At 47.4% G+C, this 15,445-nt stretch overlaps 1 protein-coding gene across 1 annotated transcript in view; it reads left to right on the forward strand.

Annotated features, from left to right (window-relative positions):
* Nucleotides 1-13,489, forward strand: part of LOC144175609 (uncharacterized) — a 274,730-nt gene extending 261,241 nt beyond the window's left edge. Inside the window, exon 3 of the mRNA XM_077704666.1 lies at nucleotides 13,303-13,489. Coding sequence (XP_077560792.1) covers nucleotides 13,303-13,489 — 187 coding nt within the window. The remainder of the gene's footprint in view (nucleotides 1-13,302) is intronic.
* Nucleotides 13,490-15,445: the final 1,956 nt, after the last annotated feature.

A 15,445-nucleotide genomic window follows, 5' to 3' on the forward strand; every position in this document is an offset into this window, starting at 1 on the left:
GGCGCTGCATAAATGCACTCCCGCAACGAGCGAGCCGCGTACAGCCGTAGATGGGCTACGCCGTGCTCTTTATGCGATCGCATATGTTAAGCTGCGACGTCGCCTCGCACGGAAGTTAATCTTAACTTTCATGCTGCTTTAAGGTGTGGGGAATTTTTGATGAAGTTACGACATATAATCGAATGCCCCTGGGGACATTTTTGGTTCCAGAAATAAAAATGCGATGCATTCATTTAAGGAGAACCCCTGGTCCGTTAATATTTACGCTCACGAAAAGATAGGTTAACTCAGTAAGTCCCCCGGGTTATTACTAGATGTAAAGTTCGTTCGTAATGCCGCCACTCGTAATTGGAGACACTAACAGTGATACTAAAACAGCGGGTCCATATGCAAACAAAGGTCACTGCAGCAATAACTCACATCTGAAAAAAAAAACATGAAAAAAGTTGAGCGTACTCCTGTCTCTTACTGTCCCCGAGGCGAGATTCCGTTCCCATGTGGGTGCAAGCCAAGCACTTCCTGTTTTACCTTGCGCCATCGACTGATACGCTTTGAACATTCCCGCTATTCCTTTGAGCAACTACTGAAAGGAGCCGCCGTTCGTCGTTTCTGGATTCGAATTAGAGTTCTGCGTTCCAGTTTTACTCCTAGATTTTCTAATTGTAAAGACGTTTTCCGAGATGACTTTGACGCGTTGTTTTTGGCAATACCTCGGGATTTTCTGGGGGTTTTCTTTGGCTTGGGGCTTTCTTTTTGGTCAGTTTAGGTGCTAAGCGCAGCCTATGACCACGTTTGATTAACGTCCTGAATGGGAAGAAAACGATCCTCTCTCCTTTCCCTCCTACGCATGCCGTTAATTTTATCCGCGGTGCTGTCACCACGCATATTCATGTTGGCAGGCGGAAAGCCGGTTGTTCCACGCCCACCCCTGAAGCGGAACAATGCTGTGCTGAAATGTTTAAAACACATTAACATACATGAAATCTGTGCTAGTTGGTTTCTAGGCATATTTCACAAAAAGGCGCGAGGTGCATGGGACGGGACAAGAAACGGCTCCACAAAACGACGACAAGCAAGCGCTATCTTTCAAGTACGATTATTGTTTTCAAACACGTGACATGTACAAAGGCGCGTTTCTAACGCCATGCCAAGTGGCATGTCACACATGTCGCACAAAGCTAGACGCACGTCGCACACAAAGCTACACGCCACGCCCCAAAAACCTTGCACCGCCAAAACCTTGAAAGAAATACAATAAATATTATCGGTACGGAGAGGTGATATAAAACACTAATCGTTCGATCTCGGGTTGGCAAATTCCTTGTATGACTTATACAACTATTGGGGTTTGCCCTGATTTCGAAAGCTTTCTAAATTTCACGTGCAAATGCAGCTCAGTGTTTGAAAAGGACGCAAATTCAGCGCGCATGCACTAGACTTACAAATATTTACCAAATTTGAGGCGGTTGTTCCCTTTGCAAAGTTGGCATGTTCATTAGGCCTAACGTTTACCAGTCGTAAATAGAATAAATTGCGCGTTGTGCCTAAAGTCACATTAAGAGGGGCGTGCCGCGTGCATGCAGTTACATTTTTCAAACGTCTCTTAACGATGGCACAGGAGCTGCGTAGTTACGGTGCGGATTTTTAAAAACAACCCTCCATGGCTCAGTGACCGCCGCAGTGAGTTGCGATTTTTAAATTCGTCGTATATTTTGTATGCCTTACACTCAGACTTCACAAAGTGGGTGAAGAGTGCTTTCTGATCCCAAAGAACATGTTCTGAGTAAAAGCCACGACCGTACTTGAATATAACTTCAGACAGCTGGACGTGAAAAGTTCTCAAGTTAAAATAACTACGTGAAAGGCTTATAAGTCTTAGGGGATTTAAACGCGAAAGCGTTGCGCCTGTAGAAAGCGTTAAATAACTGAAATAGGCTTCATTATTCACCATGAAAACGATTATTCTATACATTGTTTTGCGAGCCAATGTGAGAGAAAAGGAAATTTATTTTATTTTTTATTTTATTGATTGTACCCTCATGGCTAGAGGCATTGCAGAGGGGAGTGGGTTATACAAACAAGGATTCAGAAAATGAATGAAGGAGATTACAGTATTTAACGTTTTCTGAATCAGCAATTTTAGCTGAAAACAAAGTTAAAACACAAGCATGACGAAAAGTCTATTCGCCGCCAGCTCGGCATGTAGGTGGCGACTGCGTCGCGCTGCTAGTGTGGATGCTCTGCTGAGCGGCTACGAATGCACACTGTGGGCGCGCTTCGTGCCTTTTTCCCGCCGTATGTGCGCACGAAAGGTACAAACAAGAGTGGCATGATGTAGTTCGGTTCCTCAACGTTCAATGTATAGCATGGAAGCGGCAGTCAGTTTTCATCACTACGCCATAAAAAGCGACTACTCATCGGGAATGTCAGAATGGCCGTAATTGTGACAATTAACTTGTACGCTGTGGCTCGTAGCAAGCTCGATCTTTCCAGACTATGGCGCTGAGCCTTCAATAAAGGCATAAATAGAAACAAATCAAGAAGCCTCGATCTCGGAAATTCAGTTTATAACGGCAATCTCAATCGCTTTCACTGGAAGCATGACGCATTCTTGCATTTGTGGGATGCCCTGAAATGGTAACACTACTTAACTGCCCCGAAATTCTTTCTAAAAGCTTACGATATTTTTTGTGTGTTCAATAGGCAACATAAAATTACTGAATTTTGATCAGCGCAGAGATATAAATATAACCGCTCTAACGGGTCTTTTAAATGAAATTTTAACGACCCTGAAGGAAGGTTTGATGAATAACGGTTTCGGACCACTTATTTACGGCTTTCGCCGCAAGTGAACTTGCGAATTGAATTGTCAACGCAGGCAGTACAATCAACATCTCATGTTTAGCTAGGTTTTCGCAAAGTGACAAGCAGGTTTGCAGTGTGCAAACCAAGCTTCTAGGACCTCACACTGAGCACAATTTTTCTGTTACGGCTGCTCTGTTGACCATTTGCGTTCCTTTTAAAATCTAACAGGTGCCTGTCACAGCGAGATGTGTTTGCATTCTTGCGTATAAGGTCGCTTACGAACCCTAAAGATGGCAATAAATGAAGTTGCGCTGTTGCAGATGTAGTAAAACATTTACTTTTTATTTCTCGTTGCGAATCAGCGCAACGGGTTCGGGGTAACTACTGTGTTTTGTAAACTGAATATCGCATTTGTCGTGGCATTTAATTCTTGAGGATTGGTTAAAAAATGAAATTCTGTGCATTTAGTTTTTTTTTTTCGGGAGGGGGGGGAGGGGTCCTGCCAACGTTGCAAGAGCAGCGAGAAGAGAACGCATGTAACGCGAAAAGCCAAACTAGGGTTATCAGTATTACTTACAATCGAAACTACTCTAGGCGTCGTGTTCTGTAGCGGTGAAAAAGCAGTACGTATTTTCAAAACTGATTAACCCCCCTTTGGTCCGGGATTGTCCAGGAATTGTGGCTCGCCTTTTTCAAAATTGTATTGAAGGCAAGCATTGTGGGAAAAAAAAAAAAAAAACAGCGAGTCATGGCACACACCCCTCACACATGTGGGCAACAACGTGCATTATATTACGCGTTTTCTCCTCTTTCTTTAAACTTAGGTCCACCTTAAGAGGTTCAGACGTGACCATATTAGGCATTTGGTTATGCTGAGGGAGACACGTTTCTGGACAAGGTGATTTATGTCGAATTTGAAAATGATATATATGAAAATGACACGAAATGCCACATGACAGACGCAAACTCACAACTGCTTAATTTTATCGAAAAATCCCCCCTAAATACTCTTGCGCATCCATAGAAACGTATTTTAAATAATACGTAAAATTAGCAACCCGATACAGTTGAAAAATGTTTATTCTTCCTCCTCAGTATAAACAACGACTGTCCAAAAATTGTATTTATTTTAGAAAAGGTACGGGAAGGACACGATCACACAGGCGCTTGCGGGTGTAAAATACGTATCCGGTAATGTATGGGCGATAGCGCACGGGTCGTGTGCAGTGTAAATGTTTTTATTTGTTTCTTCTTTCCATAAGGACACAGCGCAATTTCACAAGGGTGTGGAATTTGCACGCGTATGCACAGGTCTTGTCGCTTCTTACCCGTTTCGCGTACTAAACATTTATCCTTTAAATAATCACCACGCCACCTTCAAAAAGCACCCTTCGACGTTCCCGAAACGGCAGACGACTGCACTCAACAACAAGAAAAGTGCAATGTATGGAAGAAATGTTTATAACACGTTTCACACTCAAGCGGTGACCAGGGCGAAGGTGTTTCGTGGAATTAAACCAGTGCATTAACCCGCAACGGCCGCTGATTATTGCGTTTCTAGAGGAAATGCGCAAGCAGAGGAAACTATGTAATGGCTTACTGCCAAACGAGCACACTTATTGGTTGTTTTGTCGTGTGCAGCACGCGTCTTGCGCCGCACGCAACGTGAAAAAGCAGACGACGCGAGAGCGCCATCCACACTAGGAGCGGTTCGTCCCGCTGCCGCCAGGGGCCGATTGTGTTCGCGCTCGAGGCGAATAGTGTACATATCATAAGGGTTCTTAGCATACAATGCTTGCTAGCCAAACGCACATTGGAACACACACAAATAGAAACAAAAACCGGATAGTGTACACATCGTAAGTAACCTTACTTTTGAATGTTCGCTAGTTCAGGGCGAAAAAGCTGATAATCAGTAATTGCAGCAGTCGCTCCAGGAAGCTGGTTCTATTTATTTCTGGTGCGAGGGACAAAAGACTCGGAACACGTTCCAGTTTGGCATGCCGGTATACCAACTTTGTGCGTTTGATCGAACCGATTCCAAACTGCTCATTGTGTCACTGAAAACCAGCTGATATTTGAATCGCCGTTTCATGGCTACGTACTGCTCTTTCAAAATTATGTCGTTTTCAAAACAAGCAGTGATTTTTTACTGCTCAAGAAAACCAGCTTAGAAACACGCAATGTCCAGAACACGTGCGGTTTTGTGCGCAAAAAAAAACCGTATAACATGTTGGGTGCGGTGAGTGTTCCCGAACCAGAAGCAGAAAGCAGTGAGTCTGAAATAAGCAAAAATCACTGCAAATACGCGATTATCTCTTTCTATTCACACAAAAAGCCTCTAATCCTAAAAAAACGTCGGTACAACATCAGGCATGATGTTGTTTTAAAGGTCAAAAAAAAACTACGAAGAACATGTGCCATCGTAAATGCGCACCGCAGTATCTATGTGACTTTAAAAGTAACACGCAATTTTCCGCACGGAGAGCTGCGCTATCGTTCGTTAAGGCACCCCATGTAGCCGCGCTGTTTTGTAGCTGCGCTATTTTGTTGCTGTGCTGTTATGCCGGCTGCTGTTATGGCGGTGCTTTCTTGTCGAATGCTGTCTTCTTGTTCGTTGCCGCGCCGCCCCGCGTTAGTCGCTACATTTTCCATTCTTTGTGGACACATAGGTCGAACATTTGATTAAATTAACGTTCCGCTGCATGGGCGGGCATGGGAATTCACCCTAGGTGGTGTGGGCCACCCTTTCCATCAATCAATCAATCAATCAATCAATCAATCAATCAATCAATCAATCAATCAATCAATCAATCAATCAATCAATCAATCAATCAATCAATCAATCAATCAATCAATCAATCAATCAATCAATCAATCAATCAATCAATCAATCAATCAATCAATCAATATATCAATCAATCAATCAATCAATCAATCAATCAATCAATCAATCAATCAATCAATCAATCAATCAATCAATCGATCAATCGATCGATCAATCAATCAATCAATCAATCAATCAATCAATCAATCAATCAATCAATCAATCAATCAATCAATCAATCTTTACTCAAAAAACGAGCTGGAAGAACTTCCAGGGATAAAAGTTGCGTTACGCTGCTTGACAGGGCCTTTGGGGCCTTTACAAGGCGTGCAGGCGACGATAGGTTGGTTGATTCTGGCAGTTTAACGCGCCAACGCTGCACAGGCTATGATGCGCGCCGTGGTGGAGGGCTACGGATTAATTTTGACCACCTGGGGATCTTTAACGTGCGCCCAAGTCTCGAACACACGGGCATTTTCGCCTTCCGGATCCACCAGATAAGCGGCAGCAGCAGCCGGGAATCGAACCCGCGCCCTGGGCTCAGCAGGGCGACGATAGACAATGGTACAACATCGAATAAAGCAATTAATACTGGCACTTCGGTTGAACAAAACACTTACATTGTAACAAGACAAACACGTTGAAAAGTAATAATAATTAGACACGAGTATAGCGTTCTTTTCTAAACACCGACATAAAATGGTGATAGAAATACATGTAGCCTCCGAAACCCAGCAAAATCACCGGACTCGTATTAGCCAAAATTCCATTCTTCTATTGGACAAGGAATTTCTTTATATGGATTCGAACAATAGCTCTTGTTCACTACTTCTGAGCACGAAGTCTTTCTCTGTGGCGTTTTTACAGCGTTAGCTTGTGAGGTTTTTGGGGGCGTTGCCTGCATCGTTGAGTAACATGCGCAGCGTGTATTTTCTGCTTTCAAGATAAAACTCTTGGTTTAGATTCAGCGCACGTTTGTCGTTGTTTTGTCAAACATCCTCTTGTAACGTCCACATTGTGCTGTTGTCTGGAGCATGTTAAAAAATGCGCTGAGTCACTTCACTGAGATGAATGGGAGATCTGGCGCTCAAGCGGTGCAAGCGCCCCGTTCGTATTCTTCGTTAAGCACTTCTTTATTTCTATTAGCTGAGCCACCAAGCCTATACTGTACGAACGCACGCCGAGCTCCGCTGTGTTTACGCTATTGTTAACGGGAGGAGTGCGACGAATGGATATTGGTGTAAGTAGTTATCCCGCCCATTCTCCGAACCTATTGCCAGGCGATGAATGCAGTAAAGGAAATGCGCAGCAGAAACACAAGGAAATAAGGCAATGCAAGTTAGCACACGCCTATATATGTGCCAACCGCTCACCATAGAGATATGAACAAGTGCGCATGCGCCGGCGTTTCTGCGAAGGGGATTGGTTCATCTGGTGTATTGAGCTAGACATAGGCTGGAGTACTGATAGATAATGTTACGTGGCGGCAGATGACACGGACCATGTAGCGATGAGGCGATGTATTTACATAACGGTTAAAGAACTATTAAGTGCAATGCACTTCTTAAGCGACCCTGAACCTGCGTCCACCGGCGATGTCCGCGCACGTGGAGATGGGCGCGCGCAGCCTGGCCGCTGACATGGCACATACCCACGTGGGGGATTGGCCAGGAATCTCTTCGTCTTCCTTGGCAACGGGGGGAGATGGGCGCGCGCTGCCTCGCCGCTGACATGGCACATACCCACGCGGGGGATTGGCCAAGAATCGGGCGTGAGAAGGGCTAATGCACTTGCTTAAAGGAGTACTGACACGAAATTTCAAAGCTGAGATCCGCTCTAGCAATCAAGTACAACGACAACACAAATAGGTGTCTGTGAATAAATGCATCTTTCTTTCTTTGTAGTTGTGTGTGTGTGTGTGATCTCTCTTTCGCGAACATTACCGAACCGCGCAAATTCAACTCGTGCATTCGCACTTTCACATTCTTCCCCTCGGGGAAATGCGGGGAATTTTTTTACATAATGCCAAAACGGAGCCCGGCCTGGCAGCGCGGCGCACACAGCTCTTCTTCGTCGTCACCATCCTTGGTGGTGGGCCATGGCGCCACGGGGATTGTCCGCCACGTCCCGTGACATCCTCACGGGTATTGTGGGTATGAGTCTGAATCGGGCGATCCTCCGCACGCGGCTGCCGTGTAGACAGCGCCGCCGTGATGGGCAGGCCAGAGGCAAAGGCAACCGACGCGAACCTCCAAGGGGGTTCATTCCAAAAACCACCCTAGCGCTGCCGCCTTCAAGGTCTTCGGCTGGTCCCACGTTGCTCGAGCGGCCGGAGTCGTTCGACTCCGCCGCTACCTGTGGATGATGGTTGGTCTGGGTTGGAGTGGAAGTCCCAAGTCACTCCGCCGCCGCACGCCATGATGTCCCTGCTCGGAGCGGCCGGCCGCAGCGAATTTCCCGGTCGCCACAATCGCCTCGTCGCCGAAGCGACTCTCGAGCTCCCCGCTTCCAAGCGCACCGGTGGCGCCATCGCGGGAGGCGCAAGTGGACAACCGTTGTTGCTATCCTATTGTGCAAGCCGCACCGTCGTCGAAGAGCCGCCCGGGTCTCGGAGCGCTGCCGCGCACCGACTCGGAATCGCGAGTTTCGACAATTCCCACAATTTGATAGCTGGAAGGCAAGTGGTTGCGTGCAGAGCTTTGCGGCAACTGCTCTCCAGTCTAGTCTCTTCATGTTGCGTACTATAGGCATGGGCACCATAGGTATTCAGGATGGAGCGCACCAACATGCGGGCCCTGTCGATTCTTCCCTCTCCTCTCACAAGCAATTCCGTAACAAGAAAAAAAAACGTCCTCGCAAACTTTGTCCGACCCACCAAAGCCTGGTGCCAGTGAGACCATTATTTCAAGTGTGTGACTTAGCACCCTAAGAACGTCTTCAAAGATGATCTGGAGGCCAGGAATATATAAGTGATGAGAGAGAGCTACGGAGAGATTGTGGTCGCACACACCGGCTTCACAGGAAACGCTTACCTTTTCGGAAGGTGCTATTGAGGCAACACGGGGGGCTTTAAGTGCCTTGTGAAGGATGATTACCATCTGCGTGTTTCTCAAATCAACACTTCCAACCGTACAGTGTAAGGGAGCACTCCCGTAGTCTTGCAGAAGGTGATGAAGTGGTGTTCAACCCGTAATTCAGCTGAAATTAGGTTAGCGTGGCGCAGTGGCGTAGCCAGAAATATTTTCGGGGGTGTTATATGTCGCCGATACAAAAATTTCAAGTAAGAAGTTCCTGCGCCAAGACAATGTGTTAGTTATTTTTATGCTGTAATAAACACAATACGTCAGGCGTCTCGTTCCCTATCATATCAACATAAAAAATAGGAGTTCAAACAGGACTCCCAGAAACCATTTGTGTCAACAAACTGACGCTGTTTTTATCTAAATGTTTGTGTTTTAATATATCATTGCGTTGTGTAAACAGCATGGGCGAAGAAAGCTGAAACATGGAAGGAAGGAGGATGCAGCATTTGGAAAATGTCGTGGGGTGTTTTGAAAGCGAAGCACTCCCCGCCGCCTCCACCCACCCCGCTTCCCACTTGCTACGCCCCGGGTGTGGTGTGTGGAACTTCTCTTCATGTGTCTTCTTTACTTCACTCTTCCAAAAACTCCATTCAAGAATTTCAAGCGATTCAGAGCGTCTCTGCGTTTTTCTTTTCTGTATTTCTCATTCGCTGCTTTGCAACCATCGTATAATGGTGGGTGGCGGGGAGGATGCCTTCCTTTGTAGGCATCCGACTGATGAACGGAACGACAGAAGACATTAATTTAAAACAAAACAAGTATTAAGGTTCCCGGAACGGGCATCCTCCACGGTTTTCTACACGTGCTACTTGTCCGTCGCCTCTGAACACCAGCCATCTGACACAGTCAACTGTATTTTTGTGCCGTCCACCTTCTTTCCTCGGTGTGGCTAGTTTCTCACGAGTTAATCAGAGACCAAAATTGCTTGAATAACTTAAAAGGAAGAGGGGAGGGAAGAGGGGTAAGGGAAGATGTGTGAGTGATCAGCTGAGACAGCATAACTGCTTATCTATGTCTTTCCGATCACAGGAAACGACGCATACTAATATAGGATACCTTTATTTAAATCGCAATCACTAATCACGCCTTTGAGGCCTTCAATTACAAACAGGCAGCCCTCTCCACCTATGGCTTCGCAGTGTTTCATAGTTCATGAAAGCTCCCATGTTTCACTCGCTACCTGTCACTTAGATTAGTGCCGTTTCGGCAAAAGCTGCTCTTTGCCTTGTTGATTGATTGTGGGGTTTAACGCGCCGACGCGGCGCGCCGTAGTGGAGGGCTGAGGATTAATTATGACAACCTGGGGATCTTTAACGTGCGCTGTTACGAATCGCCCAGCGCTGCCGTGCTTTCCCGCATCACTCCTCGGCTGTGCGGCGAAGCCACTGCGTGCGCCTTTCAGCCGTCAGGCGCCACCATGTTCATTCAAGTTTCGTCAATCCGGGCCAGACGCCTCGCTTTCAACGCGCTTCAAACTCCGGCGGTTGCCAGCGGCACTTCGAGACCCGCCCAAGGACACAGAGGCCCCGCGATCTCAGCGGAGTCCTCCTCTCTCCCCTGTCCCGGACTCAACGTGCGCCGAGGCTATCGACTGCTCACGAACTCTAGAAAGAGCGTTGTGTGTGTCTGTGACGTACGTCGCGTGTTGCCGCTTGTTGGCGTTTTGACCGTTACCGCTTTTGGGTATAAATAGAGCTTCCCAAGCGCTGTAATTCATTCCTGTTTGAGCAGCGAATCCATGATGTCACTCTGCTTGAGTCTTGTATTGTAACCTCGCCCGTCGGGGCAGTGTTCTTTGGCTTCGGCTCACCTCTCGCTACGAAGTAAACAGTTACGTTAGCCTACGGCTTCTGGACTTCTTCACGGCTGCAACAGCGGCTGGCCGCTCGCATCATACAAGCTACCACTCGTATGTCGAAGGCCACGGAGCTCGGATCGGGTGCCCACATCCGGTCGCAACAGCGCCGAAATCTTGAGCACACGGGCCTCCATCAGAAAAGCGGCCCCCGCGGCTGGGAATCGAACCCCCGTCCTTGGGCTAAGCAGCACTATTTGCCTTGCCTGATGTGTGAAAATTCAATTTGCTCCCAAAAACATATACTCTTCTCCAAGTAGGTACGTATAGGGAAGTGTAGTGCACGAGCACTTTCACACGGGGAGAAAAGTACGGCGCCACGCATCCGGCTGACAGCGCGCTGTTTCGCGCGGAGGTAGAAGCAACAGAAACACTGCTAACACCATGATGCCGGCCTGGATATCTAAACGTTTCTGTCACTCCTTGTGTCGAACCAAAAATGTTTCCCGAGAGGGCAGGAAACATGCTTCCCGGCATGGTACCCGCCTTTCAATACCCTTAATACCACAATATTCGTTTTTATTATAACAACATTGTATCATTTATGGCGTACCGAAATTCCCACTTCTAGGCCACTACTAAACGGTGTCATAAAAATTAAGTCGACAGGATTTTTAGATGCAAGGCATCTCTTACACTCGGCCTGCCCTTCCATCCGGCGTGCATGCGTCCGCAACCCTGCTCCTTTCCCCTCGCCTGCCAGCTTTGTTAGCGCGTTCTCCTCGCCATGCCAGCTGTGCGTCAGCGCGCCATTAGCGCGCGTATGCTACACTCTCTCTCGTTCTCCTCGCCATGCCAGATGTGCGTTAGCGCGCATGCGCGTCTCTCTCTCATAACTCTCTCTCGCGGAACGGCTATATAACCGCGGTATCTGCGGTGCGCTCCTCAGTCGCTCCGTCAGTCGCTGTCGCTGCTACTGCTCGGACTGCTGCTCCACCTGCTGCTCCGATGAGTTGAACTGGACACTAACATGCCTGCTACCGCGTTGGCTGACGCAACCGTAACCGTAACCAGTTCCAGCAAATGTGATAACATAAATTCTAGCCCCAGCGAAGCCAGCGAATCTACGTGTGATTGAGCATCATTTAAGGTTCGCTACACTTCAACCACATTTGGGTAACCGACATAACGGAAACGCGAATTGAACCCCGTGAGATGCCTTGCATCACCCCAAGGTTCCCCTCGCGGGAAGATGGATAGAAGTTTTTTTTTAATTGTGCGCTTCGATTTATGAAAACAATTTCTACACTGAGGTTTTGCGCCCACGGGGAGTGAAAATTAGGTGGTAATTATTGATGTCGGTGGCTTAAAATGAATGAACGAAAATTGAATAATGAACGTTTTAGTGGCTCCAGGCGTGTTTGTAATGAAAGGTTACGCGCAATCCTGTTTTTTTGCAGTTTCATTTGGAAGAATTCTTCTAGCGCATCCATAGTCTGAGATATCAAACTGCGAAGTTTAATTGCTGTTCGCATAATTGGACATGCTAGACAGTGAAGACCTGACGGAGCGCAGCTCCTCTGTTTGGTTCTGTGTTTCTATAGCCGCTCCTAGTGCTGCAGATTGCGATAACGCCTGCCAAAACTGAAAGGGTGCCAGCTGTCACTTTTTTCTATGCCTCCATCCCGTTGTCAAACTAAACAGCAAGCACGTCACGGAAGGGAGGGGCTTTGGACTGGTCTTCACTGTCTTGCATGCGTAATCATGCGAACGGCAATTAAACTTCGCAGTTCGATATTTTGGAGTATCAATGCGCTATAAGAATTCTGCTAAATGAAACTGCGTGGAAACACGATTCCGCCCAACTTTTCAATACAAACATGCCTGCTTGCGCCAGCCCCGAAGGAGAAATGATTAAATTTTTCTTGATTAAGCCACCGAGATAAATAATTACTACCTCATTCTGTTTCCCCCTGGGCGCAGAACCTCACTGTAGAAGTTGCCTTCACGTAAATCTAAGTGACTAATTCAAAAGAAAATGTGGTTGATCCTTCCTTCATTGGAATCGGTAAAACACAAAAATGAAAGGTGCCTTCACAGGAGCCGTTGAATGTTAAAGGAATCTCCTTCATGTGCGAAGGTTTCGCGAACCTCACCCCGCCAGAGGAAGTGACGCCGACACGCAGGAAACAACAACAAAAAATAACCGGTTTATTCCGGGACAACAAAACCAAAAATGACATGCACAGAAGCAGCAGCTTGAAACACAACGGCCATAGGAACAACGCCCCAGCGGAGCCTTGCCTGAATTCACGCGCCTCGCACGTACACGAAGGCGCTGGCATCGAGGCGCCAACTGTCGGCGCTCATTAGCGTCGTGGTGCGCTACTTCGCTTCGCCTCTCCTTGACGGCAGCACCATGTGAATGAGTCATCTGGAAGGTCATAAGCGCTCATGTCTCCGGCTCACGTCTCCGCTCATAGCGCAGTCAGTAGAGCACCACGTACCACCCGTTGCGGCGAGAAGGCTCGAGACTCGAGGGCATGGGATCGAATCTGGGCGCCGCAGCGTCCATGGAACTTTTTCTGGCGACGTCATTTCCGTGAAGTATATGACGCGAGTGAGATATTGGTGTCCCCGGCATAAAACACTTTCGTGTTAAAAAAAATTGTCCACTTAACTTTGGTCACCCTGTATATACAGGCAAGCAGTGGATAGCATTCTTCGTGCAACAATCATTGAAGTGCATGACTGTTCAGGGGGCCTGTCTTCTGCCACCGCGGCGAACGCAGGAAGCTGAAGCGCGTGGTGGACTGCGTGGACGAGCACACGGCGCAGTGCTTCGAGACGACGCTGCAGCGCCTCTTCAACCAGGTGGTGGCCGGGGCCAAGGAGACCATCGCCGAGGTCTGCCTGCCGGGGGACACGCAGGACGGTGAGCCTGCCACCCCGCTCACTTCTTCTTTTCAAAGACGATAGTCTTAATTGGGATACCTAAACCCAGAACTTTTAGTCTGTCTGTATGTCTGTTTGTCTGTCTGTCTGTGACTCGATTCGTCCACCCGTCCAAAGTGAAACAAAGTCTCCGCAATAGTCTTATATACTCGCAGCCAAATCTAAACACCTAACTCCAGTTTATATGTTAATTCTTGGCAACATTATTGAAAAATAACAAGACATTACGCAAATATAAGACAGAAAATAATGCACAAGGCAAATCTACAGTGTTCCTTTATAAAAAATCATCTATGCTTGATTTCTGCGAAATGAGTTACTACGTCCACTGCAGAAAAAAATTCACACTGTCGCCTGCTTTCACCCGCACCACCATAGCTTCTGGCGGCATTTTAAGAAATCAAGCGGCGACAGTTACGAAACGTTCCACTAGATAGGTTTGACGTTCTGCTTAGAATGCACGTTGACTAGGGAAACGAGGTTCTGTAGACGTTGAAGTAGGCCGCGTCGATTCACGCGCGTACCCGCCGTACGGCAGCAATGGCATCCAGGCACCCGGCCGAGAGCAGTGGAAATGGAACACGGTAAATTTAAATAGGTATGAGCAAACCTTTAGAGTGTTTACCTTGGGAGGAGCGCGACGCGAGTGGAAAAACATGAGCGGCTAGCCGGAATGTGAAGGTAGGCATTTACTTGGCAAATGTGGACAAAGACTATGGGCTTTTGTCGGCATTTGCAACGAGAGGAGCAGATACGCGGCCAATTTTTCCTTCTGGTACGGGCAGGCCTGGATCACTTTGATGCGGACTCAATCTCATTCGAGCGTCGCAGAAGCGCAAGAAAAGATTGCTGGTGCTCAGCCTCGGTGAAATCGTCCAATCGTTTTGAACGTGCGCTTCCCGTGACCGCCATAGCGTGCGGTTACAGCAAGCGTTCACGCCAGAGAATTGATTACACTACGCGAAATGCAGGGTTGGATGCCGTTACAAGGTTTTAGAATTGCCGGGTCCAGCTGCGTTGGCGTCCTTCACATCGACGTATTCCCATTCGGGAAAGGTCCCCGCCGCGGTGGCTCAGTGGCTATGGCGTTGTGCTGCTGAGCCAAAGGGCGGGGGTTCCACTGCCGGCCGTGGCGGCCACTTTTTTGGTGAAAGCGAAAAGCGAAAATTCTCGTGTGTTCGAGATTTCGGCGCACGTTAAAGACCCCGAAGTGGTCAAAATTAATCCGAAGCCCTCCTACCAGGGCGCGCCTCATCGCCTGTGTGGCGTCGGCGCGTTAAACCCCAGAATCAATCAACCATTCCCGGCAGGTAGCGAACACCGGGTGGGGTGAAACGGTCACAGTGTAGTCATGACAAACTACAGGCACGAAGGTCTTACGAACGAAAGCCGCAAAACCGGAGGCTAGAACGTTTAAGTGCCTATAGTCCCAACGACATACATACTGTACATAATAAAAGAAGTCTGCCACTCGGTTTTCGGGTAATGGGCGTTTATACCTTTTGTTAGATAATGTTTGTACACGGGCTGGTGTGACGATAGTGACAGCTTTTATGAATACGGCCGGCTGCAGATTTGCCACAATCTTCCATCTTACAAAGCCTATAGTCCTCGTGTAAATGTCTAAGTGGACCAGCATAACGCCAGAAATTATTAGCTGCACAGCCACGCAATAGAAAACTTTCCCGAAACCATGTGATACTACAAGTAAACTAAACAATCGTTCAAAAAGGAAAAAAAATCCAGTTTTCTTACTAAGCTGCAAAGCCTTCAGTACATCAATAGCGCCAACGGCGGAGGCCTTATTGCTTTCTGCGGAAGAAAAATACCTCGTTATGACGTCATACCAATGATGTCGAGTATTGAGCTTGAGCTACTGCCGGTGCGCATAATAATAGTAATAATATTTACTCACTCAGTCAATTATTTATTACAATGACCGGAAATGATTACGCGGTACTGGCACTGCAGCACTTTTTG

Source organism: Haemaphysalis longicornis, unplaced genomic scaffold (assembly GCF_048455015.1).
Source record: "Haemaphysalis longicornis isolate Haplotype H1 unplaced genomic scaffold, Haemaphysalis longicornis Haplotype H1 scaffold_3, whole genome shotgun sequence".
Classification (NCBI taxonomy): domain Eukaryota; kingdom Metazoa; phylum Arthropoda; class Arachnida; order Ixodida; family Ixodidae; genus Haemaphysalis; species Haemaphysalis longicornis.